The 25,926-nt window shown below is 50.5% G+C and overlaps 2 protein-coding genes across 25 annotated transcripts in view; one reads left to right on the top strand and one right to left on the bottom strand.

The window, feature by feature from the left end:
• The first annotated feature begins 2,998 nt into the window (after positions 1 to 2,998).
• Positions 2,999 to 5,203, top strand: MRPS34 (mitochondrial ribosomal protein S34). Its single transcript, XM_068420220.1, has 3 exons — positions 2,999 to 3,424; positions 3,606 to 3,648; positions 4,483 to 5,203. Exons 1-3 carry the CDS (start codon positions 3,107 to 3,109, stop codon positions 4,758 to 4,760), a joined length of 639 nt encoding a protein of 212 aa, XP_068276321.1. The 5' UTR covers positions 2,999 to 3,106; the 3' UTR covers positions 4,761 to 5,203.
• A 2,648-nt stretch (positions 5,204 to 7,851) lies between these two features.
• Positions 7,852 to 25,926, bottom strand: part of MAPK8IP3 (mitogen-activated protein kinase 8 interacting protein 3) — an 83,179-nt gene continuing 65,104 nt past the window's right edge. For 21 of the 24 annotated variants that reach the window (XM_068420371.1, XM_068420376.1, XM_068420369.1 and 18 more), the window contains 14 exons: positions 24,044 to 24,205; positions 22,969 to 23,134; positions 22,320 to 22,505; positions 21,290 to 21,476; positions 20,374 to 20,496; positions 20,011 to 20,091; positions 19,411 to 19,478; positions 17,834 to 17,982; positions 16,615 to 16,786; positions 16,376 to 16,489; positions 14,917 to 14,955; positions 12,277 to 12,456; positions 11,868 to 12,011; positions 7,852 to 10,812 (listed from right to left, as the gene is read on the bottom strand). In XM_068420371.1, coding sequence (XP_068276472.1) covers positions 10,691 to 10,812; positions 11,868 to 12,011; positions 12,277 to 12,456; positions 14,917 to 14,955; positions 16,376 to 16,489; positions 16,615 to 16,786; positions 17,834 to 17,982; positions 19,411 to 19,478; positions 20,011 to 20,091; positions 20,374 to 20,496; positions 21,290 to 21,476; positions 22,320 to 22,505; positions 22,969 to 23,134; positions 24,044 to 24,205 — 1,893 coding nt within the window. In that variant the 3' untranslated portion in view covers positions 7,852 to 10,690. The remainder of the gene's footprint in view (positions 10,813 to 11,867; positions 12,012 to 12,276; positions 12,457 to 14,916; positions 14,956 to 16,375; positions 16,490 to 16,614; positions 16,787 to 17,833; positions 17,983 to 19,410; positions 19,479 to 20,010; positions 20,092 to 20,373; positions 20,497 to 21,289; positions 21,477 to 22,319; positions 22,506 to 22,968; positions 23,135 to 24,043; positions 24,206 to 25,926) is intronic. The other 3 variants (XM_068420377.1, XM_068420378.1, XM_068420362.1) reach the window with 1 other exon arrangement.

The following is a 25,926-nucleotide window of genomic DNA, read 5'->3' on the forward strand; positions in this document are numbered from 1 at the left end:
GGGCGGGCGGGGCTGTCACCGGCCACTCCCCCGGGGCGTGACTGCGGCTGCGGCGCTGATTGGACGGGAGGTGCCATGATGGCGTCGGGCTCGCGCGGGGCGGCGGCGGAGCGCAGCGGGGCCTCCGCGGACCCGGCCCCGGCAGGTCTCAGCGGTTCGCCCTGCGCGCCGGTGGCGCGGGAGAACGTGGTGCTGAGTACGTCGGGGTGAGTGGTCGTGGCGTTCGGGCTCTGCCGGGCCGCTCCGGCGGGGGCAGCCGCCCTCCGTCCCGGCGGTGACGGGGTTTGTGCCGGGGGTTTCCCCCTGGCAAAGGGCTCCGCAGCACCCCCGGAGGGAAGGGGGGTTCGTTAACATGAGACTGCACCTGCGGGGGAGCAGACGAAGGACCCCGTCGCTGCCCAGGACGCCTCGCGGTCCGGACGCTGGAGGACATCTGTGACCTGCGCTTGTATCTGCCGGCGACCCCCGTCAGGCCAGAGCAGGAGGCGGCGGGGTCTGCGCTCGCTCTCCTGCTGTCGCAGGCAGGAGATGCTGTCTGCAGCCGACTGCTGCAGTTGGGTCAGATTTTCCTCACATCTCGCCGTGTTTCATGTTGCCCGTCCTTTCTGTGCATCTGCCTAAACCAATTTAGAATCGTAGAAGAATCATTTTGGTTGGAAAGGGCCTCTAAGATCATCGAGTCCAACCGTTAACCCAGCACTGCCAAGGCCACCACTGACCCATGTCCCTCAGCACCACATCTACATGGCTTTTAAATCCCCCCAGGGATGGGGACTCCACCACTGCCTGGGCAGCCTGTCCCAGTGCTTGACAACCCTTTCAGTGAAGAAATTGTCCCTGATCTCCAATCTAAACCTCCCCTGGCACAACTTGAGGCCGTTTCCTCTCGTCCTATCACTTGTTACTTGGGAGAAGAGACCAACCCCCCCTCGCTACACCCTCCTTTCAGGCAATTGTAGAGAGCGAGAAGGTCTCCCCTCAGCCTCCTTTTCTCCAGGCTAAACACCCCCAGTTCCCTCAGCTGCTCCTTCTAAGACATTAGACATAATTTCACAGTTTTTCAAGCATTCTTGTGTCCTCTTCCACTCTGTGCCCCTGCAGAAACCTGCATGCAGGTGCCTGAAAGGGCACGAGCTTGATACCTGGGCTGCAAAGCCCTAGATATGAGCTACCCACTCTGCACCCTCTAGTAAGTGGTTTAATTACTCCGCTTTTTCTCCCGAATGTGGGTGGATTGAGGTCGAGTATCTTATTTTAAATTGGTGTTTGTCACCTTAATCAGGTACGTGGTCCTTGTTCCAACTCCCCTGTCCTGTTTCAAGTGATGCACCATATTAGGAGAAAATGTCCTATTTTAAGAGCATTAACAGCCTTTAAAATAGGTGTTTTACTTGTTTTGTTGTGTCACACATACCCTCTGCCCCCCACTTTTCCTCCACACGTTGATCTTGGCTGCTGACAAAAACCCATCTTTGTACACCTGAATGCCTTCAGTAAAGGACTCTACAGCAATACTGGGATGGATGCGTTTCCTTCAATGTAAGATGCGGGTTTAAAAAGAAAAAAAACCCAACTTTCTCCTGACAGGTTTAATTGACCAGCCTGTAGCCAGAATCCAGGGGCTAATTAGCCAGACTTACGCCGTTTTCTACTCCGTCAGTCTATGCTGCAGGCAGCAGTTCGGGCCCGCGTGGCCGTGCTGCGGTGGCACGCTGCGGCCGGAGCGGATCGTGCAAGGGGGAGCTTGTCTTGTCCGGGGGAACAGCGTTTTGAGACCCAGCTTCTGCTCCTGGCTGACCTGTCTCTAACCCGGGGCAGCCCTTCAGCATTGCTTTAATCTTCCTAAAACTGACCGGAGCGATTTACTCTCAGGATTTGAACGTTCCCTTTTCCAGGGCCTGAAATAGGTGAATCTGTTCAGATAAGATTTTTCTTTCCCAGGTGTCACCAAAATTGGGAATAAAACTCGTTAACACTGGGTTTAGCATTAACGAGCAGGCATTAGTTTATTCGGCTGAGGGACATGGGGGAATCATTCCCCCTGACATGTGCACCTAGGGACAAAAGCACACTCATTATATACATTATAGAAAAATGAATTTTCATACAATTCCTGAGAAAAGCCCGCCTATTCCAAGAAACCTTACGCATATGCTAGTATATTCTGTAGCTGTCTTTGCACATGCGTACGAAATTGGGGGTCTTGGGTGGTCTCTGCTGGTCGTAACCTCCATAGTTTTGCTGTCCGCTCTATGACCCCGCTGCTGCGCAAGCGGGGTTGGGGCCTTTCTGTTGACGCACGCAGGTGGCTCCAAGGAGAAGATCCTGTTCTGCTCCCTACAGGTTTTATCTCTTCTCCTGGCACCAGAGCTGGGAATCAAGTCCTTGAAGACACTACAGAGACGCTGTTTGCAGCCTTGTCTATCTCTGGCCCTTCTTTGGAATTCGTGAGGAATTGAGCAGACCTTGGATTCTCTAAGAATAAGCACAAGCAAGAGCCTTCCTGCAGACCATTCCCACCACTACCTCAGTGATAACCGGTACTTTAAGCGTTACCACTCCTAGGAGCAGAGACTGTGCAAAACATGCAGGTAGCTTCAGGAAGGGCAGTTACTTTAGCTTACAGGAAAATCACTGGAAGGACAATTGGTTCTCTTTAAAGGTTACACAAAGGGCCCTTTTGGGGCCTGCTCTGAGGCCCACTGTCACCAAACCGTCCGGTGTCACACGCTGACCCGGAGCCCGTCACACGTCAGGGCGGCGCCGCGCTGGGCCTGCCCCAAGGCCCGGCTGCTTCAGCCGCGGCTCACGCCCCCACCCGCACCCAGAGGCCTGCGGGCACCTCCGGCCGCGCCTCCCGTCCCCGCTCCTGCCTGTCGGGGCTGTTCCGACAGCGACCGGGCGGCGGAGCGGGCGTGGCGGGGCGCAGACCCGGCCCGGCTGCCCGCGGCGAGGGCCCCCCCGGGCGGCGGGGCCGCGGCACAATCGTTCCGCCGCGGCACAAACGTTCCGCCCCGGTGCCGATCGCGGCGGCTTCCGGGCGCGGCGGGAAGCGGCGGGGTCCCGGCGGGTCCCGGCGGAGCGCTGGGCGTCGTGAGCCGCCGCCATGGCCCGTAAGAAGCTGCACCGGCCCATCGCCGCCATGGCCAAGAAGATCCGCGAGTACCGAGCGCTGAAGAACCGGCCGCGGGACTCGCAGCGCTTCGCCCTGGACTACGAGACCATGAGGCGGCCGCTGACGCAGAAGCGGCTGCCGGTGCGCGCCTGGGAGGACGTGCGGAACGAGAACCGGCTCTTCGCGCTGCTCTGCCGCCTCCCGCGCTTCGGCGTGGGCCGCACCGTCACCCGCAAGTCCTGGCTGTGGGCGTACGACGAGCCCTGCTACTGGGTCATCACCAAGGTGAAGGCGGACTACACGGCGGAGGTAACGCCGGGCCCCGGGGGGCTGCGGGGCGCCGGGCCCAGCCCCGCTCCCGGCCGGGCCCCGTGGGGGGCTGCGGGGCGCCGGGCCCCCAGCCCCGCTCCCGGCCGGGCCCCCAGCCCCGCTCCCCGCCGCCACCTCACCACTTGCTGCCCTTAACGAGTTCTTGGGGGTTTTTTTGCAGAACATGGATCATGGGAGAGCTTGGGGCTACCTGACCTTCAGAGGTAAAATCGGCTTGTTCTCGTACACAGGAGGTTTGGAGGGAGCATCCCGAGGGTAACGCGTGTGTCGGGGTGGGAGAGCTGCAGGAAAACCGCAGCCTTCCTGCTTGGGAAACTTGTTTTTCTCAGATCTTAATCAGAAAAGCAGCTCTCCCTTTTTTAGTTTCAAATGCTGGGATCTAGCCCTGACAAAACGCGTTTCTAAGGCTGCCCGTGGGGAAAGGCAGCACGCTAACGGGGAATTAGGTGAGGTCACAGATTGTTTTGAGACTTTGAAAGCAAGACAGAGTGAATACATGAGGGTATTGCAAGTAAAATCATCAGTAAAACAGGAGTGATGGCAAGGAAACTTACGTTACTGGGATTTTAAATTAACGCTTGGAGTTGAGCAAATGAATTTCCCTTTTTAAAGCTGCTTTATATTAGGCATGCAATTGTCGCTTGCTAGAGTTTCTGAAACATTTCTCATTCAAAGGGTTTTAAATTGTTTGGTATTTTTAACGTTAAATTTCCCAGGGAGCTTTCATCAGTGTGGAGAGAAATTACTCTCGTTCCTTAGCCATGGAAACTGAACCAGAGAGGGATGAAGTGACATTTTAAATTAAGAGGTTGGAACGACTTGCCTGTAGTCCTTCCAGCCTGTTTTGGTTTGATTTCCAAGGACAGAAGTGGGACCCCATAGTGTAGCAGGGAAGATACTGTCCGATCCTTTGAAAACTTCCTTTACTGTTGCATGTTGTAGCACCTTTGATACCACAGAGGTGACACTTGCTGCATTTCCCAGAGGGAATTTGTTGTCAATAGCGTTGTCCGCTGGTGTTCCTCACCTTTTCTCAGGCAAAACTGAAGAAGAAGTGAGAGAGATCGACAAAGTCATGTACCACGACTGGCGTATGGTGCCTAAGCATGAGGAGGAGGCCTTCAAGAAATTCACCCCAGTGCAGGAGGAGACCATTCGGTACCTTCCGTACCCGCCTCTGCTCCGAGCCATGATCCTTGCGCAGTGGCAGAAAGAGGGGAAGCCAATCACAGAGGAGCCGGTGATTGATCTGGAGAAGGTCCTGGCCTCTCCCCGTCAGCGTGCAAAGAAAAAAGCTACAGGGACACCAGTATAAAGACTTGTCCTATGTCCTGAGCTTCCCACGTGCTCTCGCTGTGTGTTAGAAGCACGTCGTCTTACAGAAGGCCCCCTTGTCCCCTGTGGGGTGATGTATTCGTGTTTCATGGCTTTCTCCCCAGCCCTGTACTGTCACCTCATCTGAAAGGAAAGATGCAGATGCATTCAGAATTTTTTTTTCCATAACTTTGGTTTCAGCAGAGGAGCCTTCTTGGTTCCCTGAATAGTCTCTGAATCCGTAGCTGCTGTCATCCAGCTACAATTCTTTGGAGCACAATTTCCTTTACAGCCAGAAAATGGGGTTTTTAAGCACATTTTTTCAGATAATTTGGGTAAATCACAGAAAAAGGACTGAGAGAACCGTCTGGGTTGTGAGGTTATTTCACAGAGCTGTGTACAAATGTATCTACTAACGAAAATAAACGTGTTCTTATTTCTGCAGCATCGTTCTAAGAAAACTTGGTGTTTTTTTTCACTGCATTGAGATCATGACGAGGTCCAAATGCATTGCCGTTAGCTTGCCCGATACAGGCACAGCATTGGAGCCCTCTTAACCGCTGCAGAACCATCTGGGTTACTTACACACGATGGCAGTGGACACCACGGGAGGAACACAGCTTGACTTTGGATACTAAGCTTACCCAAAGCTATCCACCTCTTATTCCCAGAGGCTGCTGTCAGGAGATAGGAGAAATCATTTTAATTCTGGTGATGCAAAGTATCCAGGATTGGCTCTGAACTATTTGAAGCCGATCGCAAATTACCACCTGGTCCAGTGCAGCATGTTGTGGTGGACACGAAAACACACAGCTCCTTAAGGCAGTTCTTAGCATTTCATTTTCTCTTGCAGTGGCTGCGGGCTCTGCTGCTGTGTCAGGAGGGTCTTGTCTGGGTGTGGCTGGAGGGGGCACAAGAGCTGTTCTGGTTTGTAACCCTACAGATCAGCCCTCTGCAGAAGGAGCTAATTACTTCTTTTGGCTGCTGTAGTAGGTAGCCAAGAGGTGCTCCGCCGTTTGCTGCAGCCTCCTGAAAGCAGAAGGAGCCTGAAGGGATTTACTGAAGGAAAGCAAGAACAGGGCTCTGTGCCCTGCCCAGTGTGCCAGCAGGCCTAGATGGGACAGAGGAACACACAGCCCCAGCCTCCAGGAAAAAGGCTGTCATCAGGCAGGAGCAAACGGGTCAACATCAGCTACCTGGTCTTCCATGGAGTTCCTCCCCAGAAGCTCGTGAAGGATTAAGCTGCTACGGGATAAGAGGGGAGGGCTTTTCTCATGATTAAAAGCTGGTCCTAAGATAAGGTGAAGGCTGGGAAGAGCTGGGCTCTTGTCCCTCTGTTGTGGCAGGAGTGCTACAGGGCATGTGCCAGGGCTGTTCACGGGCTTCAGAAGCACTGGGAGAATCTAGGGAGAGGAAAAACCCAGAGTGCTGCTAAAGGCACAAACAGCTGGAGTCTGTGAAACTTCCCGCTGCAGCTGATGGAAAATGGCTTCTCTGGTTTCCACAGCCTCTGCTGCCAGGTGCAGGGCTGAGCTGGTGCATTCCTGTCCTTAGGGTGATTGAGGTGCTACTGAACCAAGGCACAAACTGAGGGTGAGCAAGGTGGGACAGGAGGTGGGATGAGTAGAACAATCTAGTCCTCTGTCCTGCACAGCCAGGAGCTGAACACAGCCCCAGCGCAGGCAGTGCCCTCCCTGATGGGATGCAGGCCCAGGGAGTCTGATGACTGAGAGCCAGGTGCTGGTAACAGGGTCCAGCAACAGCCCCAGACAACACAAGAAATGACCCACAACCAGGGTCCATCCAGGGAGCCCAGCCAGGTGCAAAAGCAGATGGAGATAATACACTGTAAGGCATAGAATCACACAGTGGTTTGAGCTGGAAGGGATCTTTGAAGATGACCTGGTCCAAACCCCCAAGTCCAAGGGGTCCATGTAGGAGCAGCTGGAGATAAGGCATAGCTACAGCACAGCTCAGGCAAAGGCTGGAGGCCCCAGCCGGTGCTTAAATGAGGCTCCTGGGCCATGGGTGGAAAGGGCCCATGTATGGGTGGGGGCCCAGGTGGGGATGATCACAGCCTGTTGGTGACCTCAGGGCCTCAACACTTGGGAGGGGGGGTGGTGGTGTCCACAGAGCCCTGGGCAGCCCGAAAGCCTTGTCCGATTGTGAAGGTCCCCTTTGGGAAAGCTGCACAGCCCCACTCTGCCATGGGGTGGATTCAATGCCTAGAACACGGTGGGAGCTCTGCTGGGGCTCTCAAACGTGTGCATTGACCTCCTGCATGGGTTAGCAGCATGGGGCTGAGTGTCTGAAGGACAACGGCAGCGAGCCCTTGCCTCAGCCACCCAGGTGGGTGCCAGACAGGGCCGCACTTCACCCCGTCCCTTTCTCAAACTGCGCCTGCCCTGCTAAGGGTGCAGCCCCAGGGGTGCAGGGCAGGTCCCGGGCCTGTTTCCAAACCTCATTGTTGAGATGCTTCTAGTAACCCTGGAGGTGTTGCCTGTTGTACTTCACCCTGGAGGTCTGCACAGGACCACAGAGCTGCCTGGGGCAGAAGCCGCTCCTGGCGTTAAGGAGGTGGCTCCCTATTATCGCTACACACAGTCCTTGAATTAATGCAGTTCTACAAAATAAATATGAACGTGTTTAAGTGGTGGTGGGACTAAGAGGAACGCGCTTCTGCAGTGCTGAACGTCACCGATTCCCATGGGACTTTGTGAAGTACCACCCTGCAGTGACAAGGGACATGGGCAGACGGAGTGCTGAAAGCTGAGCCTGATGTGTCAACCCTGGCAGCTCACGGGAAGGAGACACCCCAAGGAGAGCTGCTGCGAGCCAGCCCCTGACCAGCTGTATGCCCCCTTTTATTCTTGACACTGGGAGAAGCTACAGATTGCACCACGGCTGGCAGGACCAGCCCCTTCTGCTCTGACACACTGAGCAATCCACATCCCATTTCTTGCCATTGAATTGCTCGGCGGTGAGCACTCGAGCTGCCATTCCCACCCTTTTAAGTGTCTTGCTGTGATTAAAGACAGAGCCGAAATCCCAGTGCCAGAAGAAGAGGCCCTGCGCGTGCTGATGTTAACACGTTTATTACATACAGAACAGATATGGTTCGTTGTTTGATAGCAGAGGGGACAAAGCACGGGGACGTATTCATACAGCAGTCTCTTTACAGAATGCCATCTTCAGACCAAACAGCGGAGTTTACAGGCCTTAAGACACTTTTTAAAATCCTTTTGTTAACGTACAAGATACTTTACATACATCACAGTGGAGATATGACAGGGAAGTGTGGTGAAGCCAGTCAGTTCTCACCTTGCTGCCCAGCAGCCACCAAATGCCCGCAGGAGCTGCCAGCAGAGGCTGGTTCTGCTCAGCTGTAGCTGCCCCTCTTGGACATGTGCTTCTCTTGGAGGAAAACATGCACGGAGCCGGAAAGGAACCTGTTGAGAGAGGCCTGAGACTGGTTTCCTTACGTTGCCAGGGCCCAGTGGGTGACAGGAGCCTGAGTCCTCTCACTTCAACCGATCAAACCAGATGTAGAACAAACAGTCAGAGGTAAGAACATTGCAATTCTGTATTTTCCTACGGAGGAGGCAACAGAGCTCAGGAACTGGGCCTGCTAGGGGGGGTTTATCTTTTTTTCCCTTCAATTAGCCCAAATTATGAAGTTTACCTGGCCCTAACTGATGAACTGTTACACGTCTGTGGAATCTGTGGTCTAAATGTTGACCTTGTTAATTTTACTACGCTCAGTGCTGTGAGCCAGAGAGCTCTTTCTAGCAGAAAGCATTTTGGGAGAATGAGCGGGGTGCCTGGCACGGTCAGCAGGGAAACGTTCCTGGTGAAAGGTCCCCCCGCACGCAGGTGGCAGCTCCAAGCGTCCCTCAGCCAAATGCCAGCCACAGAGCCCACAGCTGGAGGACACCGTCCGGCTGGTTTCCTACCTTGGTGAAGAGTGGTGTGGGTGCACGCGTGTCACCAGCACCACTCACAGGCACCACTGTGGCTCTGGCCTTCGGTGGCTGAGGGCCCTGTTCTCCAGAGGTGTCCTCTTGCCTCCCTGCAGCAGAAACGAATGCCCCAGCCGCTTCTGAACTGTGGATCCAAAAAGCATTTCAGTGCTGCTGCGTCAGGACAGCTGCCACATGTTAGAGCTTCCCCTGGGAATGCTGCATCCCTCCAGCACACGAGTAGCTTCAGCCCACAAGCCTTGGGGGACAGCCTGGTCCATGGCGACAAGCACAGGACACAGCTGGGAGCTTCCCAGAAGGTGGAGGCGTCCCCCAGCTGTCCCCATACCGCCACACTGGCACAAGGACATCCCTGTGAACCCTGGAGTGCTGCATAGCCCAGGGAAGAACCAAGATGACCACCAAGAGCTTCCAAATTCATCGCTAACAACTGCTCCTCGCTCTAGTACTGCACTTCCAGGAGTGAGTGTTCAAAGGAAACAGAACTTGGCCTTGTGGAGACAGGACTGTTTCCGCTGTCACAAAGGGGGGACAAACCATTGCCTCTCCCTCTGGAGCTGCCATGTTCTGCATCTGGAGCTCAAAACCGCTCTCCCTGGTCCCGTTTTTTTGCCGCTTCTGTTGTAAGCAGGACGCACATCTACGATCCCCCAGCACTGCTTACACGAGGAGGGCACGCAGAAGTTTTCTTGGGGGTTGTCAATTCTTTTCAGGAGTCAGAAATCTACAGCTTTTCAAACTACTCAGTAACAAAGTCAGAGCTCGCGATGTCAGATAAAAGAGGTCGCGAGATCTGCCCGCAATTCCTTTTTCTGGGTGACCTCAGGCAAGACAGAGTCTTTCCATACCTTGACTGCACCTACACAGTCCTTCCTGACTGCCACAGTGTGAAGGACAGCAGCCATCTCCTCCCAGCAGCTCCTGGGATAGGACACAGCCTCATGAGTCAAGGTCATCTCAGTGTGTTGATGCAGAATTCACAGCAGCCCAACATCATCTGCCCTCGCCTGTGTTTTAAAAGCCAACAAATGCTATGCAGAGAGCGCCTCCTCCTGAACCTTTCAGAATGAACTCAGGAGTTCTTTTCTGCCTGGCATTTTTGGGAGGGGGAGTTAAAAGTATTGCTGCCTTTTCTGCTCTTAAAAAAAGCAACGTTCCAGTACCCCTTTGCTACCACAGTTTCCAAAGGCCCTGTGGTCTCCACGATCAAACACCCGTCTCCCATCTGCAGCTACCAAACAATCCTCTCTGGACACACACGGTCACCCAGCACACGACTGCTGAGACCAGTAACAACAGCAGAGGAGGGAGACTGTCCGTGTGCAACACGGAGGATGTGTTCCCCAAGCCATGGGACCGCTGCCTTCGCCAGCCAACAGCAGAAGTGCTGCCTGAACCCTGACACTCCCTTTCTGTTGAAGGTTCCTTGGACCTGGCTGCTCTCAGTCTGTGGGACATTGTTCTGTGCTTAAGGGTGGATAAGGTGGAGAGTCCACTGGTGAACTGGAAAGGATTTTTGCTGGGGTGCTGTAGAAGTTGTGATTCACTTGGGGAAGTACTTGGGGATGTACTTCTCATGCAGGTGGGAGTGAGGCAACCTGCCTGAGAACCTGAGTCCCCCACCCATCCAGCTGCCAGCTCCCGAGCACTGGGCAAAGGCTTTGCACAGTTCTAGCTCCAAGCTTCACTTCATCGATGCCCTGCCATTTCTCTCCTCGTAGATGCCAGCTCCAGAGCAGAACAATAATCCAACCACGCAGAAAGCGCACGGGCCCGAGATGAAAGCTGCAAGTTCAGAGGTTAGAAGGGGGGGGTCACAGTCCGAGGCAGGAGCCGTTGCAGTTGTCTGGGGTCGGTTTCCAGCAGGAGGTATAATGCAGGCGTTCTGTATGTACATCTTGGCATTCAGGCGGGAGGAGGGACACTCACATCGGTGGGAAAGGAGAAATTCTCACTCCGGGATATATGATACCTGCCACACAATGATGTGGCTCCTTTCAGCCTTGGAAAGGACTGGCTTCACCTGGGTGGCATCTCCTGCATTCTCCTCTGTCTCATCATCTTCTCCATCCCCTGAAGAGAGAAAACAGAGAGTAAAAAAGGCAAGAAAGACAATCCCAAATTGCACTGCTCTGGAATACTTCCAAAGAGGCCAATATCGCTGCTACAGTCCCAGCACTGACAACAGACAGCATGAGCTGAGACCTTCCTTTATGCCTGGAGAACATTTATAGCAACATGGTGCTTTTCTGAAGCAGGACTGAGGCCGCACCTCGAATCCTGGGTGCAGTTCTGGGCCCCTCACTACAAGAAAGACCTTGAGGTGCTGGAGTGAGTCCAGAGAAGGGCAACGGGGCTGGTGAAGGGTTTGGAGCACAAGTGTGATGGGGAGCGGCTGAGGGACCTGGGGGTGTTTAGCCTGGAGAAAAGGAGGCTGAGGGGAGACCTTCTCACTCTCTACAACTACCTGAAAGGAGGGTGTAGCGAGGCAGGATCGGTCTCTTCTCCCAGGTAACAAGTGATAGGACGAGAGGAAATGGCCTCAAGTTGTGCCAGGGGAGGTTTAGATTGGAGATCAGGGACAATTTCTTCACCCAAAGGGTTGTCAAGAACTGGCACAGGCTGCCCAGGGCAGTGGTGGAGTCCCCATCCCTAGAGGGATTTAAAAGCCACATAGATGTGGTGCTGAGGGACATGGGTTAGTGGTGGGCTTGGCAGTGCTGGGTTAACGGTTGGACCCGATGATCTTAAAGGTCCTTTCCAACCAAAACGATTCTGTGATTCTATAACAAACCACCTCCAGCAGCAGGGAAGACCACCCTTCCTCTTGGGGAAGCCGATGTTTACAACCCAGAGGGCCCTCAAGCAGCGTGGGCCATTGCAGTGGGGCAGCAATGTTGGGAGCCGGTGGCACAGATGATTTTATTCTTTCCGGGGCCATGAACGCAGACAGCGAGGCACTGCAGGCAGGGGCAGGGGTAGGGTTTGGCAGCCTTGTGCTGTGCAAGGAAAATGGTTGCTATCTGCCCTCACAGCCAGAGGCAGGAGAAACACAGAGTGGTCCCTCTCTCCACTACCATGGCCCTGCACTCCCTCCCGCTCCAGAGCCTCCCACCACAGGCACTCACCGATCCGGAAGTCGATGTACCCTTCTCCTCCGCTCAGCACCAGGACATTCTTCAGCTTCTGCCCCTCGGTCTCGGTGGCCGCTGTGCTGGGGTTCTCCGAAGGGCTGTCCAACACACTCCCGTTCAGGGTTGCGAGGACGTTGCCTGGGAGAGGACAGAGGTGCTGTCAGTGCCGCTGCTCAGCCCCCGTGCAGTTCACACACACACTAACACAACTGGGAGGCCAGTTCCTTCTGCTGGTGACATCTGGAAGTCATTGCAGTTTAATCTACTGATGTCTGAGGCACAGTGATCTCCAAGTGCCAGAAATGGCATGGACAGCCCTCTGCTGCACATCAGCTCAAGCTCCTGCCGCAGAATGTACGGCGGGGACAAGACCCTCCCACTGAAGGGCTGTGCTCGTTCTTACCAGGCACGGAGACGAAGAACTTGACAGCATCACGGTGGCCGTGGAAACAGAGCTGTGCCTGAGCCATGGAGCAGTAGGGAATGAAACTGCTGGCAGATTTGTCACTGTTGTCATCTCCGTACACATGGATGACCCCGCCAGAGCGGCTGCCCTCTCCAGAGGTTGGTGAGGTCTTGTTGGCTGGGGACAGGGAGGAGCAATATTGTCAGTGATGGCTTTGAGTCCCATTTACAGAAGGGACTCAATCAGAAAACTCATGAGCCATGAAGGAAAACCTTTAAAGGTGCAGGTGTCTTTAAAGGTCTTGTGTAAAGGATGTGATGGAGGAGACCACGCTAGACTACACAGTGCCCCTCCCTTAGGCTGGGAACACTCCATTCATGATAAACTACATTTTCTCATCAAATCTAGTATTTGGCTACTAAATAGGCACACATCCCTGGAGGTGCTGGGCACGAGCGACCCTTGAGCAAGCCAGACAAGGTCTCTGAAGTGTCCCAGTGAAGGCCTCTTCAACAGCAGCAATCCTGTCCAGCCTCCAGAAATGACCTAGATCAATAGTCCTAGGATCGACCTTGGTCTTTTGTACCTGGCCAGGTGTCCAAAGGTGCCCACTGTACCCACGGGACATTAAAGGCACCTGGAGGAGAATTACTGCTATTTTCTGGATTGGTGAAGTTGCTCAGTTTCCAAGTCAAGTCCCTTGCTCATGCCAAGCCATGAGCACACAGGCTGCTGAAAGCAGTCTCTGGGTCTGGTGAGGGCCTCTCAGCCCAGTAAATGTCACAGCAGTGGAATGAGGTCCTTCCTTAGTCCTTGATTTAGCCATGACACCAGACGATCAGCTACTCAAGCAACGACCATCTGAAAGATGTTCACCATCCACAGCTTCCCAGGATTTCAAGGTGGGCTCAGAGGCCGGCATCCTTCATGTCCAGGCTCCAAGAACATGAATACTTCCACTCACCAAGGAACAGAGACCAGTGCTCAGAGGTCAGGACGGGAGATGCTTTCCTTCCACACGTGCCCATATCAGTAAAACAGAAATAGTACTAAAATCAGAAGGGTTTTACTTCCTGTGAGAGAACTGAATTGCTTGATTGATATCTGTAGTTCTGTATGTTGGTCTGGGCTGCATTTCAATTATTAAGTGACATGGACAAAGGAGACTTTTACCTATCAGGCTCAAGCCAGAATGGCGAGACAAGTACAAGTATTTTGATGGAAGAATGAGGATCAGCGTGTGCAGGGGGAAGATCCCCAAGATGAAGGTTCTCTGCACCTCTGTGCTTTGGTTTGCTGTGAGCAGCTACAACTGGATGAGCTCATCTGATTGACAGACAGGGCTGGTATTACCACCTCTTTTCGCTCAACGTCCGGCTTCTTACTGCACCCAATATCAGATGCTTTAAAAGGAGGAGACATTTGTACCAGCACTAGTGTGGCCAGCAGGACTAGGGCAGGGATAGTCCCCCTGGACTCGGCACTGGGGAGGCCACACCTCGAATCCTGTGTTCAGTTCTGGGCCCCTCACTACAAGAAAGACATTGAGGTGCTGGAGCGAGTCCAGAGAAGGGCAACAGAGCTGGTGAAGGGTCTGGAGCACAAGTGTGATGGGGAGCGGCAGAGGGACCTGGGGGTGTTTAGCCTGGAGAAAAGGAGGCTGAGGGGAGACCTTCTCACTCTCTACAACTACCTGAAAGGAGGTGGTAGTCGGTCTCTTCTCCCAAGTAACAAGTGACAGGATGACAGGAAATGGCCTCAAGTTGCACCAGGGGAGGTTTAGATTGGAGATCAGGAACAATCTCTTCACCCAAAGGGTTGTCAAGCATTGGAACAGGCTGCCCAGGGCAGTGGTGGAGTCCCCATCCCTGGAGGGATTTCAAAGCCGTGTAGATGTGGTGCTGAGGGACATGGGTTAGTGGTGGACTTGGCAGTGCTGGGTTAACGGTTGGACTTGATGATCTTCAAGGTCCTTTCCAACCAAAACGATTCTATGATTCTATGATATGTTGATAATGTTTCTGGACAGCCACATAAATGTCTTACAATGAGAAAACAATACTCCTTTCTGAGCCTGGAAAGGGTAAGGGAAGCGTAAATTTGAACTCAGCCCCTGCCTTAACAAACCCAACCAATTCTTACTGTTCATCAAAGTCCTCTCTGGTTAAAAGTCTTGGTTCATGACTTGCAGCTGGCAGGTGCCACAGCACCTGCTGCCATTGGCCTGCAGCTGAGGGAAGCATCCTTGGAAAGCCAAGGATGACCAAGGAAGACCTTGAAAGAACAGTCTGCTCCTGCTTCCTGGAACACTCTGCCTGAATGAACCTTTACAGTCACCACCTCACACCTGGCCTACCACAATAAGGGAACTACTGATGAAGAATAAAGTACTCTTGACACAAAAAAAAATCAGAGGGATGGCTGATGAGATGGATGAAAATGTTTCTAGCCATGGGAAATGAGCATATTGCATTACTGTCTCTGGTCGCTTTTCTCAGATGCAACTTAAAAGGAAAGAGTGATGAGGAAAAATGGATGGAGAGAGCTCAATGGGAGGATGGAAGGGTGGGAAAGTCACTGCAAAGGTGAATGGGTGCAAAAGGAGTGAAAGCTGAAGGAAGGAGGCAATGGACTTACCCCGGAGCCCAAGGAGTTGGCCTCGGTGGAGGACTACAGCTAGGCACAGGCAGGGAGTGGGAACACAGAGGGGCACGGGAAGAGACAGGCAGGACGGGAGAGAAGAAAAAGGTGATTACTGGGAGAACATTCAGGGAGCAACAGAAACGTATAAAACCTCGAGAAACTGCAACAGGAGCTACAGACTCGGATCAGTTTATAGCAACACTCTTCTTGCTCACTTTGCTCTTATGTTACAAGGACAAATGTAGTATCTGAGAAGGGAGAGGGACCACGGTCACAAGGACCCACTGCTGAAGTTTCTAGCGAGACCTTACGGCTTATCCCATTTTTACAGAAACACCAAAAGATAATGCAACTGGTTTACAGCAGGGAACAAGCTTAACACAGAATTAGGAGAGCAGCCCCAAGGAAGACTGGGCTTTAAAACAGGCATTCAGAAACGAGACCGAGATTGCAATGCATGAAGATGACCGTGTCACTGGCTTCCTGATGTCAGCCCCAGGCGTATCCAGCTCCACTAGCCTTAGAGGAGACCATCTCAGCCCTGACTTCCAGGAGGATTACAACAGCTTTGTTCCTCTTATACAAGAGCCATTTGCTTCTCAGCTTTCCTGCTAGCAGTGGTGAGAAACTGTAAGTTCGGCTGCTTTCTGTTGAAACCAACTGCAATCAGCCTCAAATCCTACTCCCCCGTTATATCTGGAACAGACCTCCGAAGTTAGATGCTGACTGTCAGGTACAGAACAGGATTACTAAGAGCTTCAACTAAACTTCCAGCTCCAGAGATGCCCCTATTAACTACTACTGCTGAGTCTCCTCACCAGGTTGGATTTGGCGTAGAATACCGATTTCTACTTGACTGATAAAGCTGAGCCCTAATTTGAGTAAATGAAGCGTTTCTAAGGTCAGTTTCTGGAAAACACTGTCATGGAGGTATTTAGATGTCTATGCCAAAACAAAATTTCTAGGGAGATCTTTCTGGTGACTTCTCATCCCATGGCCTCCTTTTGGAGACTTACTACAATTCACAAAGCTTTGTTTCTCCTGCTTTCCAGTAGCTACAGAATCAGTTCACATCAGTCTGCTCTGCCAAGGTCACGCTCAAAAAAGATGACTGTATGGATGGTAGAGATGTCATTGGTCCCCCAAAAGGAAATGGCTTCAACTGAACTGAAGAGGACAGTAACAAATACCTATTTGGTTTTAAACAGGTTAAATCCATTCAACCGAACACTTAATTTCTTAATAAGGAAGAGTTAAACCAAGTTCAGGGTTGCTCATACTCAGGGCTCTTCTCTCTGAATGCTGCTATGATCAAAGGTGTGTCAGGTTCAGAGTAAAAATGTCTGGAAAGCATTAGTCTGCCAGAGCCATCGGCCCTGCTGTACAATTCACAGGCAAAAGCGTTCTTTTTTTTGGGGGGGACGCAGAAGTATCTCTGATAAATGTCACTTACTCTCAGTCAATGGAATGGAGATGACGACACCGTTCCCTGTCCCTACCCAGAGGCGGTTGCCAGCAATGAGCAGGGCTGTAATCCGCACGAACGAGAAGCCCAGCTTTCCAGTGCCTAGGAAGCATGCGTAAGAATTGAGAGTCAGTTAGGACTTTGGGCAAGGTCTGCCACGGCATTTTGATTTCTCTCTGACTCTCAGTAAGCAACAGACCACTTACTGACAGTCCCTACTGCCTCACCTAGCATCTTGCTGACGTAAGGCTCGATGTCGACGTCCTGCAGATGTTGATGGCTGTGGGCATGGTAAAGCCTCAGAGTGGAGTCCAGGCGGATGGAAACCCATACTCCATCTCCAATCCATGCCAGCTGCCGCACCTGACTCTCCCGCCGAGGGTGGGCATCGAAGGATTTCTGAAATGCCAAATAGGTGGACCAATGTGAGCTCACGAAAGGTTTGCATTATCTACACGTATTCTCCCTTTTCCTCAACTGAGATTACTTGTTTGAGTTTCAAAGCTCTCGGAGAAAACGTGTTAATGCCAGCTGACCTCAGAAGTTCACTACAGCGTACAGAAAATCCTTCGCTTGAAATGAAGAGTCGTATAGCAGCTCTGCAGAGATTATGGTCTTTGCAGACCACTTCAGGAGCAACAACATTTGAAACCAAGAACTTTCAATGTGTTTGGCAGAAAAGGAGAACACACAACTCCAGTATAAGATCAAACTGCCTTAGCTCACTGATGCGAACTTCAGATTCAGCACTTCTCCTCCCTTTGATTAGAATTATTCCTAGCAGTGTCAAACAGGTTTGTACCAACACCACTGTATTGAATTTCAGCCAAAAAGCTCTAAACGTCATTTTTTTCTTAGGCAAGTGGGATCACTGGGGCTTCCTAAATGTACTCTTCCTTTGTGCCACAACGCCTACAGATGGAGAAGTCTTAGACCAGACATGAAGAGTAGCTATAAAGCACTCACGTAGATTTGTACAGTACAGGGCCTCATCGACTCACTAGCAAAGGCAAAGAAAGTGCTCAGTTTAGACTTATCTGAAGATTTAAGCTCTGCAAAGGGAGGAAGGAAAAAATACCCCCCTGGCCAACTGCGTCGTAACACAACCCAGACTGACAGCTTGGGTCCTACAGTCAGCAACGACAACACAAAGGTTTCCATACACTGCGGCAGAAAACAGCCCTAAGAATAAATCAAACACAAGCATGTGCATGCATACCTAGAACCACAGACTGGTTTGGGTTGAAAGGGACCTTAAAGCTCATCTTGTTCCAACCCTCTGTCATGGGCAGGGACACCTTCCACCAGACCAGGTTGCCCCAAGCCCCATCCAACCTGGCCTTGAACACTGCCAGGGAGGGGGCAGCCACAGCTTCTCTGGGCAACCCATGCCAGTGTCTCACCACCCCCAAATACACACAGACAGACACACACTTGCTCTCTTACCTCAATCTGCATTGTCTTAGGCTGGATAACGTGGATTTTGTTCTTGTAGCCACACCAGACTCTATCGTACACAACAGCCATGCAGCGGATGGAATGGTGGGTGTGACCGAGGTCCATTAGGTGGTAATTACTGAGGTCCCACTGACCACCTAAGGTGAAAAAGAAGTGTGGAAGGATGCATCTCCTTCATGACACGTCAGCAGACAATAGAATCATCTACCTTTCCGTGTATATCTAGGTATACAGGCTTAGCTAATACTCAAATGCTCATTTTGCTCATGACTGTGAGCTTCCCATGAATCCATTCTACTACTTCGAGCACAGCCTTATACTTACGAAACACATGACAATGAAGTTTAGCTTGGTGGACTAAAAGCTCTCCAAATCAGGATAATTTAAACATCCTTTTATTGTAATGAAGTGAACGGGTTTCTCTAACAAGTACAAAAGCAGCAGGGAAAGAAGACAGCCAGCCTAACAAGACCACACGGAAACTTAAAAAGGAAATGGACCTTGTGGTGAGGCTTCCTCATATCCCAGATGGACAACATAATTTCCCCAAAGTGTCAAATCCAGGATAAGGAATCCATCTCCCTTCTTTCACACTTATTTTCTAACTAACCAGGCAGATACTGTGTCCTTCACAGACAGGTGGCCTCTCTGTCATGAAGCTTTATCCTATTACTGCTGGGAACAATCTTCATGTGTCAATGGTCAGGCTTGAACTCGTGACAAAGGCTGAATCAAAATTTAGATTGCACAAACCCAGAAATCTCTGTATTTCAGCTTGCTGGATAAACTGCTACTCAATGAATAACTAAGTTCTTATTATGCAAACGTTAGTCACAGTTAGCAAATCCCCATGTGCTTTCAGGTATGAACACAGCTCAGGAACTGCTCAAGTCATAGGGAAACAAAACCTACTACAGTGAAAGGGACAAGAAATACAGAACTCAAAAAATATCTTGAAGTGACAAGATGAAGGCATGACAGATTACTCAGACATCTCTTTTTTGCAACAAGAAAAACTGACAAAGTGTAATGCAAAGGCTCCATTTATTTGGGATTTCCATGCTTCCAGAGAATCCCAGCTCTGCCTGCTGGGTATGCAGTGATCAATCCCACTACTTACACAGAGTCCAACTCCTCTGGGAGGCAGCGGGCCTGTTTGCAACTGATCTGCTCAGATACAGCCCGAGCTGTGCGGAGCTCCCTGTGCATGCCCTGGGGCAGGTGATTTGTGAACGCACAGTGACACTGGTATAGCCCAAACGCATTAAACTTCCCAAGCACGCCTCCAACTGCACAGCGTGTGTATTCCTAAAAGTGTTGCGTTTACTCCACATGTGCTACGCAGAACATACACACATGGTTTTGTTCACAAAAGCTCAGGAAATGGTGTTCAAGTGTGCCTGGGATGTTTTAGGATAAGGATTACCTGTGTGCAATAGCTATGCATTTTAACCACGTTTGTACTCTGGCAAGCCAGCACCTCTCCCTCTCGACTCAGAGCAGCGTTTTATCCATTGCTACACTTTCGGCCAAGTTTGGTTTTCTCTTACTACGTTGATTCTTACCTTCCCCCCGGTGGAATATGGCTAGTGTTCCATCTGCCAGAGCAACAAGAACTCTCCCTTTCACATGCCTGAAATCACAGAGAAGTAAATACTTACTGTGGAAGTAAGGGACTAACAGATCCTTTCTGACATCCATGCACACCATCTTTGTGTTCTCTCTACAATTCCCATTCAGCTTAGCGCTTAACAGGAACATCCTGCAAGGGCTGAGGGTCATACCTCTTACCTTCGTTGTAGTAAGACCATCCATAAATTTCCTGTTGAGGTTAACTTCTTCACACTACAAACTCCACGAATTTCAACAAATCCCACCTAATTTACACCCCAGTGAAATTCTGCCTTTCTCCTCCCCACTTATTTCCTCCTAATACTGCTAATCTCATTTAGTACCTTATTTACTAACTTGGGTCAGGCAGTTGAGCAGGGAAATGGCTCAGTAGGAGGCTTTCTAGTAACAAAAACCTTGGGAAACTTTCCTCACAAACCAACACACTTAGAAGAGCAAAGAAAAACATGACTGACAAAGAGCTCCTCCCCCCATCTATAATATCGCTTAGGCCCTGAACCTTCCCCTCCAGCGTCCCTGGCATGCACACTTACACTAGACTCAGTACGGAGTCCTTCAGCTTTATCGAGTGCAGACACTTCTTCCAGTTGGACACAGCCGAGTGCACATAAAGCCTGTGAGAAAGGACAAATCGGGGAGGGTTAGCAGCAAGGCCCGACACCTTCAGCCTCACTAGGCTTGAGTCTTGTCTTCTGTTAGGAAAGGGGGAAGTTAGGTAAGAAAGTGAGGTTAAATCCCCGTGCCTGTGATGAGCTGAGGGCTCAGAAGAACAATGAGCAATGAAAACCTACTCCAGAAACAAGAAGGGAAGGACTAAAGGTGTGTGGACATGAAAAGTGGAGCCCAGAGGAGAACGGAGGTGACAAGAGAGATCTGCCAGCCCAAGGGAAACCTACCAGCCATTCTGTGCTCCCAGCCACATGGTGGGGGCAGCACTGGTGCAAGTCCCAGCAGCGTCCCCGTTCAACTCCTGATCTGGCAGTGTTGTGCTTGACTCTGTCTTCAGCTGCCCATTCTCCCTGAGGAGGCAAAAGAACATTGTTAGAGGCTTTTGTCAGCAGCGCTGCACAGAACGCCCGTCTGCGCTCCCAGTCTGGCGTTCACAAGCGGATAAGGGCACTTGTACACACAAATCGCTTCCTTCTCTTCAGTGGTTTTTCATTGCTTGACTCCTGAATGTGCAGTTTACAAAACTTCCTTTTTTTCCCACCAATACAAACAGCAAGTACTTCAAATCTATGGAACTTCACTTAGTGTTTGGCAGTACTAGTAGGAAACCAATATTTTCTCTGTTCATTTCCAACTTCAACAGAAGCAACTTAGAACAACTTGGTCATTTAGGGACAATTTCTATCCAGGACTTCCACCTTGCTCCTCAGGCCATCAGATCAGACTCATTTGTCTTAGGAATTTTTAGGTGGTGAACATGCTTTCTTCATTATCTTTATAGCACACTAGAGATACTACTAGAATAAATCAATCATCATTTTCACACATGAATCGATATGCTCCTTCAGCAAGAACATCAAGTGTACATGTACTTTGGAAGATCTGTCTTCACTGCAGGTCTAAATTCATAGAGAGATCAAATATTTGCACTTGAACAGCTGACAGACTGCTGCAGGCTGAGCCATGTTTCCTTTCATTTCATTTCTTTCTCTCCCTGTCATCCCATCTGCAATACTATTTGGGCACAAAACTGAAGAAAGTTTGACACTTTCTCAGCAGATCAGGCTGGTTCTCGTATCAAATAGCTTACGAAAACAGAGCTGATAAATAACTGAACTGGCACTTTGGCCCCAGACTGCCTACCCGTTCTGCCTAAGAGGTGCCTGTGCAGGGACTGGATCTGTAAACACGTGCTCCGTGAGGGGCCCGGGCCGGGCCTGAGCAGGCTCTGCCTCACTTGGACCATTCTCTGGTACCTCCGTAGCTTCTGTTGCCTCCTCAGTAGACTGGGACTGGTTGATCTTCCCATTGCAGACAGCAGCCACCTCACCTAAAAGACAAAGAACAGTGTGAGACTCACTGGAGAATGAGCTGGTAAGCTAGCTCTGCAGAAATCAGGCTGTCAATGGTTTAATTTATCCTTCCTTGCCAAATTCAAACAAGCCCTGAGCCTGCACCACAGACAGCAGCTCATCCAGTGTTTTGTGCTTGGATGAGGAGCTGAGGCTGTTTTCAAGTGAGGCACAATCTGTAACTAGCAAAACATCAGCAGTTCTCCAGGGCTGCCCGCTGCAGTACGGAGTCAGCAAGCGCATCATTCTAGTGTTCAAATGGGCTTAACTGACCTCCCAAGAAGACACGGTTCAGCAATGAGAACAGAAGCAACTGTAGCAGGGCAAACATCTCACCTGTCCACAATACTCTGCCACGTGACCCCCGCAACCAGGCTGCAGGATGTGGATCACTCAGAGAGAAAAGGAGGGCTCTACAGAGAAATGTACCAAAAGGGCCTTTGGTCTTCCTGTACCGCATTAAGAAACTTCTTGAGGCCTCTGAAGTAGTTAACTCGGGGACAGGAGGATGCAGCTCTAAGACCGTAGGCTCGTATGGGACTAGCTATAATTGGACTGAAACATGAGAAGTTCCATCTAAGTAAGAAAAAACTTCTTTACAGTGAGGGTGCCAGAGCCCTGGCACAGGCTGCCCAGGGAGGGTGGGGAGTCTCCTTCTCTGGAGATATTCAAAACCCACCTGGATGGGACCCTCTGCAACCTGCTCTGGGTGACCCTGCTTTGGCAGGGGGTTGGACTGGATGATGTCCAGAGGTCCCTTCCGACCCCAACCAGGCTGGGATTCTGTGACTGCCATTAAGTTTTACGTCCCCAAAACTCACTCTGTCCCTTGTCCAGCACAGGTGTGTCACCTCGCGAGGAACAGTTGCTTCGTGGCACATTGCAGCGGGTTGCACAGCCCACCAGAGTGATTCCTGCCAAGACACCATCTGTTCCAGACGACTCTTCAGGATTTACATCTCCCTCCAGGAAGATCTCGCCTGGAGGATAATCACTCTCACTGGCCGCTGAAGGGCAAAGAACAGATTCTCCCATAAATCCAGCTGTCGCTGCTAATTTCAGTGTAGCACTACTCCTGAGGTAACCACACAGATGCAAGACGCGGACCCTCAGGGTTCACGACCCTGGGGAGGCACTACAGCATCAGTCAACATCATGGTGAATCCCCTCATCCCTAGCATCAACATCCAGGCCAGCTACAGAGCCCTCCCAAACCTGGGCAAAGCTCGCTCTTGCTCCCAAGAACCATCCTTTACGTGCCTAAGGAATGACTTACTAAACGTTCAACAGTGAGGGATCTCCACAGAAAGGTCCTACAAGAAGGCAAGATCTGAGTTATGGTTTTGAGGGACAACTACAGAATGCAGCAGGGTCCAAGGGTTAGTTCTGAAGTGAGGACACTACATTTGTCACTCCTCAGAGGAGCAGGTGACCCTGTGCAGATCACAGCCAGTCCTGAGCCCCACTTACCAGGGATGCTGGAGATGCAGAGCACGTGAGCATTGCAGACGGTGAACTGGTCCACCACTGTGCCAGGCTGATTGGCATCAATAATTACGACTTTACTTGTTGACAGCGTACTAGTGAGGATCCAGACACGACTGGACGTGGCATCCATTTCATGGAGCTCCTTTGCCTTCAGGAGAGCAAGCACACGGGCAGAATCAGTGCTCCCCTCAGATCAGACCGAGCATAGTAGAGCTGGGCAACATTTACACATGCAAATACCCCAACGCTGGCTTCAAAGAGCCAAGTCTCTTCCGAGCTGATGCAAATAAACAATATGAGCTGTGCAAATTTCATTCCTGTTGCCGCACTAGTATCTGGAACACGGTCCAAAGAGCCTATTTGGGTCCTTACGGTAAGAGGAGCTTGGCCATTAATTTCCCTTCTGAGATGTCTGACTAACGTATCACTGAAGCACACCACGGAGCTGGGATGCACTCAACCTACCAGCTGAAGCAAGCTGATCTCAGAAGACTACAGGGCAGCAGCGTAAGACAGCTGTGGGAAAACTCCCCGCAAACCAGAAAGGATAAAACATTGTGTTATTATCTGCAAATCACAGCTTGGTTCTTAGAAAAACCCAAACACTAAAGACTGTTACAAGAGAGAGCTGGAATAAATCTCAAGAGCTTCAACTTCCGAACCAAATGGGCTCATGGACTCTATGTTTTTTTTAACAAACCTTTGCCTGAATGTGTTTATTTATTTTTTTAATTTACAGTGACTAGGACTCCATAATCTTTTCTAGCAACCTCATCAAGCACTTAATTAGCCTTATTATTAGGAATTTTTTCAAAATTCCAAATGTTTCAAAAGCAGAAGCTGGAAAATTTTATCTTGAATTATTTATCCCAAATCACACGGAAGTTACTGAAAAGCCAGAACACCACAACCCTTCCCCACATGACAATGCCTCAGAAGTACAAGTCAGAGCACTATAGAGCATGGTACAAAGGTGTTGAGAGAGGGGGCACGTCAGGGATGGAGTGAGAAAAAACACCAGAGTGGGGAGAAAAAAAAATCCATTTTCTTTTCTGACCTTTTTCTTTTCAGGAGATGTATGGTTACTTTTGTTGTTCTCGCCTTCCACTTCCCTATCACAGGTGAGGGGATCATGTCCAGGATCCAATTTCTGCCCATTCCCAGGTTCCTGCTCCAAAGGTCTCCATCCTGTGAGATTGACTCCAGCTGCACACCACAGCTAAGGAAGAGAAACAGGCATCTTAAACGAAGAATTCTGGAGATTCCAGGGTCTCTTTAAGTTCAGGCACCTTTGTAGAGAACTGTGGACACAGGTCAAACACCTAAAATATTTAGTTGGAAACAACAGATCTTGTTGATTTCTGCTAGAAGTCAGATTTGATGGAGGTAAAATAAAGGTTCTCTGTAACCAAGCGAAAATCACCGTTTTTTTAACAGATGTGACTAACATTTAAAGAAAATAAAGATAATAAATCAGGTGCATAACTGAAAACAGGCTTCTGAAATGTCCTCAGGCTTTTCTGACTCTGGGGTTCCTAAGTCATTGTAGCAAAGCAAGGAGGACACGGCAGACGTTACTCGGGGTACAGTAAGTATGAACGTTTAACTAACACTGACAGTGACTGCTTGGCTGGGGATACACATTCCATGTACTCCTCTTCCTTCGTCCCCCTCCCACCCCTTGCACTCTTCTGCTCCCTCACACACTCCTTTGCCCAAAAATCAGTGTTTGTCTGCTCTTAGAAAGCTATCTAAAGAACAAACACAGCGAAAAAAAACTCAAAAAAAAGAAAAAGAATAAAAAATCTGCTGGCCTAGCTCCCTACGTACCAAGTGTAGAGTGGAAGAAGCAAACTGCACATTTTCTGAAATCAAATGTAGCTGATTTATGAGCTATTTCCAGACAGTTTTTTAGGAGAATGCTGGGAACAAGACTACAGAAATAAATACTGGATTTACCCAAAATCATAAAGGAAAGATGCTAAACAGAATATTACCCAAAGATCACATCAACCTTTTAGAAACAACTAACAGCGTAAGGATTTTCTTACAACTTGAACATCAGAATGACATCTAAAAATCAGCTCTGAATGAAGTTAATGACAAACTGCCTATTTCAAAACGAGTTACAGCAGCTAAATGTGCTACCTGCAGAGAGATGACCATCTATTCTCAACCACAACTCTGCTCAGAATATTCTAGTGTTGATAGACACAGCTCCACAAAAACCTGCTCTAGATAATTTTGGCCTGTTACCAGTGAATCCCAGCCAACAGCGGCATCTAAAAAAGAGCAATGAAATGCATTTACTTCCACCTGCTCGTTTGTATGAATTTTTATATTGTTTTGTATTATACCCTAGAAAGTCTTAGCAAAAGCCTTATAAGCATAAAATGTTGCTGATATTAGAATCATAGAATCACAGACTGGTTTGGGTTGGAAGGGACATCAAAGACCATCTAGTTCCAACCCCCTGCCACGGGCAGGGACACCTTCCACCAGACCAGGTTGCTCCAAGCCCCATCCAACCTGGCCTTGAACACTGCCAGGGAGGGGGCAGCCACAGCTGCTCTGGGCAACCTGGGCCAGGGTCTCACCACCCTCACAGCAAAGAATTTCTTCCTAATATCTAACATAAATCTCCCCTCTTTCAGTTTAAAACCATTCCCCCTCGTCCTATCACTCCATGCCCTTGTAAAAAGTCCCTCTCCAGCTTTCCTGTAGCCCCTTCAGGTACTGGAAGGTGCTAGAAGGTCTCCCTGCAGCCTTCTCTTCTCCAGGCTGAACAGCCCCAGCTCTCTCAGCCTGTCTCCAGAGCAGAGGGGCTCCAGCCCTCTGAGCATCTCCGTGGCCTCCTCTGGACTCGCTCCAACAGCTCCGTGTCCTTCTGTTGGGGCCCCAGAGCTGGACGCAGCACTGCAGGGGGGGTCTCCCGAGAGC

Source organism: Nyctibius grandis, chromosome 30 (genome assembly GCF_013368605.1).
Source record: "Nyctibius grandis isolate bNycGra1 chromosome 30, bNycGra1.pri, whole genome shotgun sequence".
Lineage (NCBI taxonomy): Eukaryota > Metazoa > Chordata > Aves > Nyctibiiformes > Nyctibiidae > Nyctibius > Nyctibius grandis.

What these genes read in the sequence shown, in the direction of transcription:
- MRPS34 (XM_068420220.1), top strand. Translation starts at nt 3,107, where the DNA reads ATGGCCCGTAAGAAGCTGCACCGGCCCATCGCCGCCATGGCCAAGAAG. An exon ending in AGGCGGACTACACGGCGGAG is followed by an intron (nt 3,425 to 3,605) that starts GTAACGCCGGGC and finishes GTTTTTTTGCAG; the next exon opens with AACATGGATCATGGGAGAGC. An exon ending in GGGCTACCTGACCTTCAGAG is followed by an intron (nt 3,649 to 4,482) that starts GTAAAATCGGCT and finishes ACCTTTTCTCAG; the next exon opens with GCAAAACTGAAGAAGAAGTG.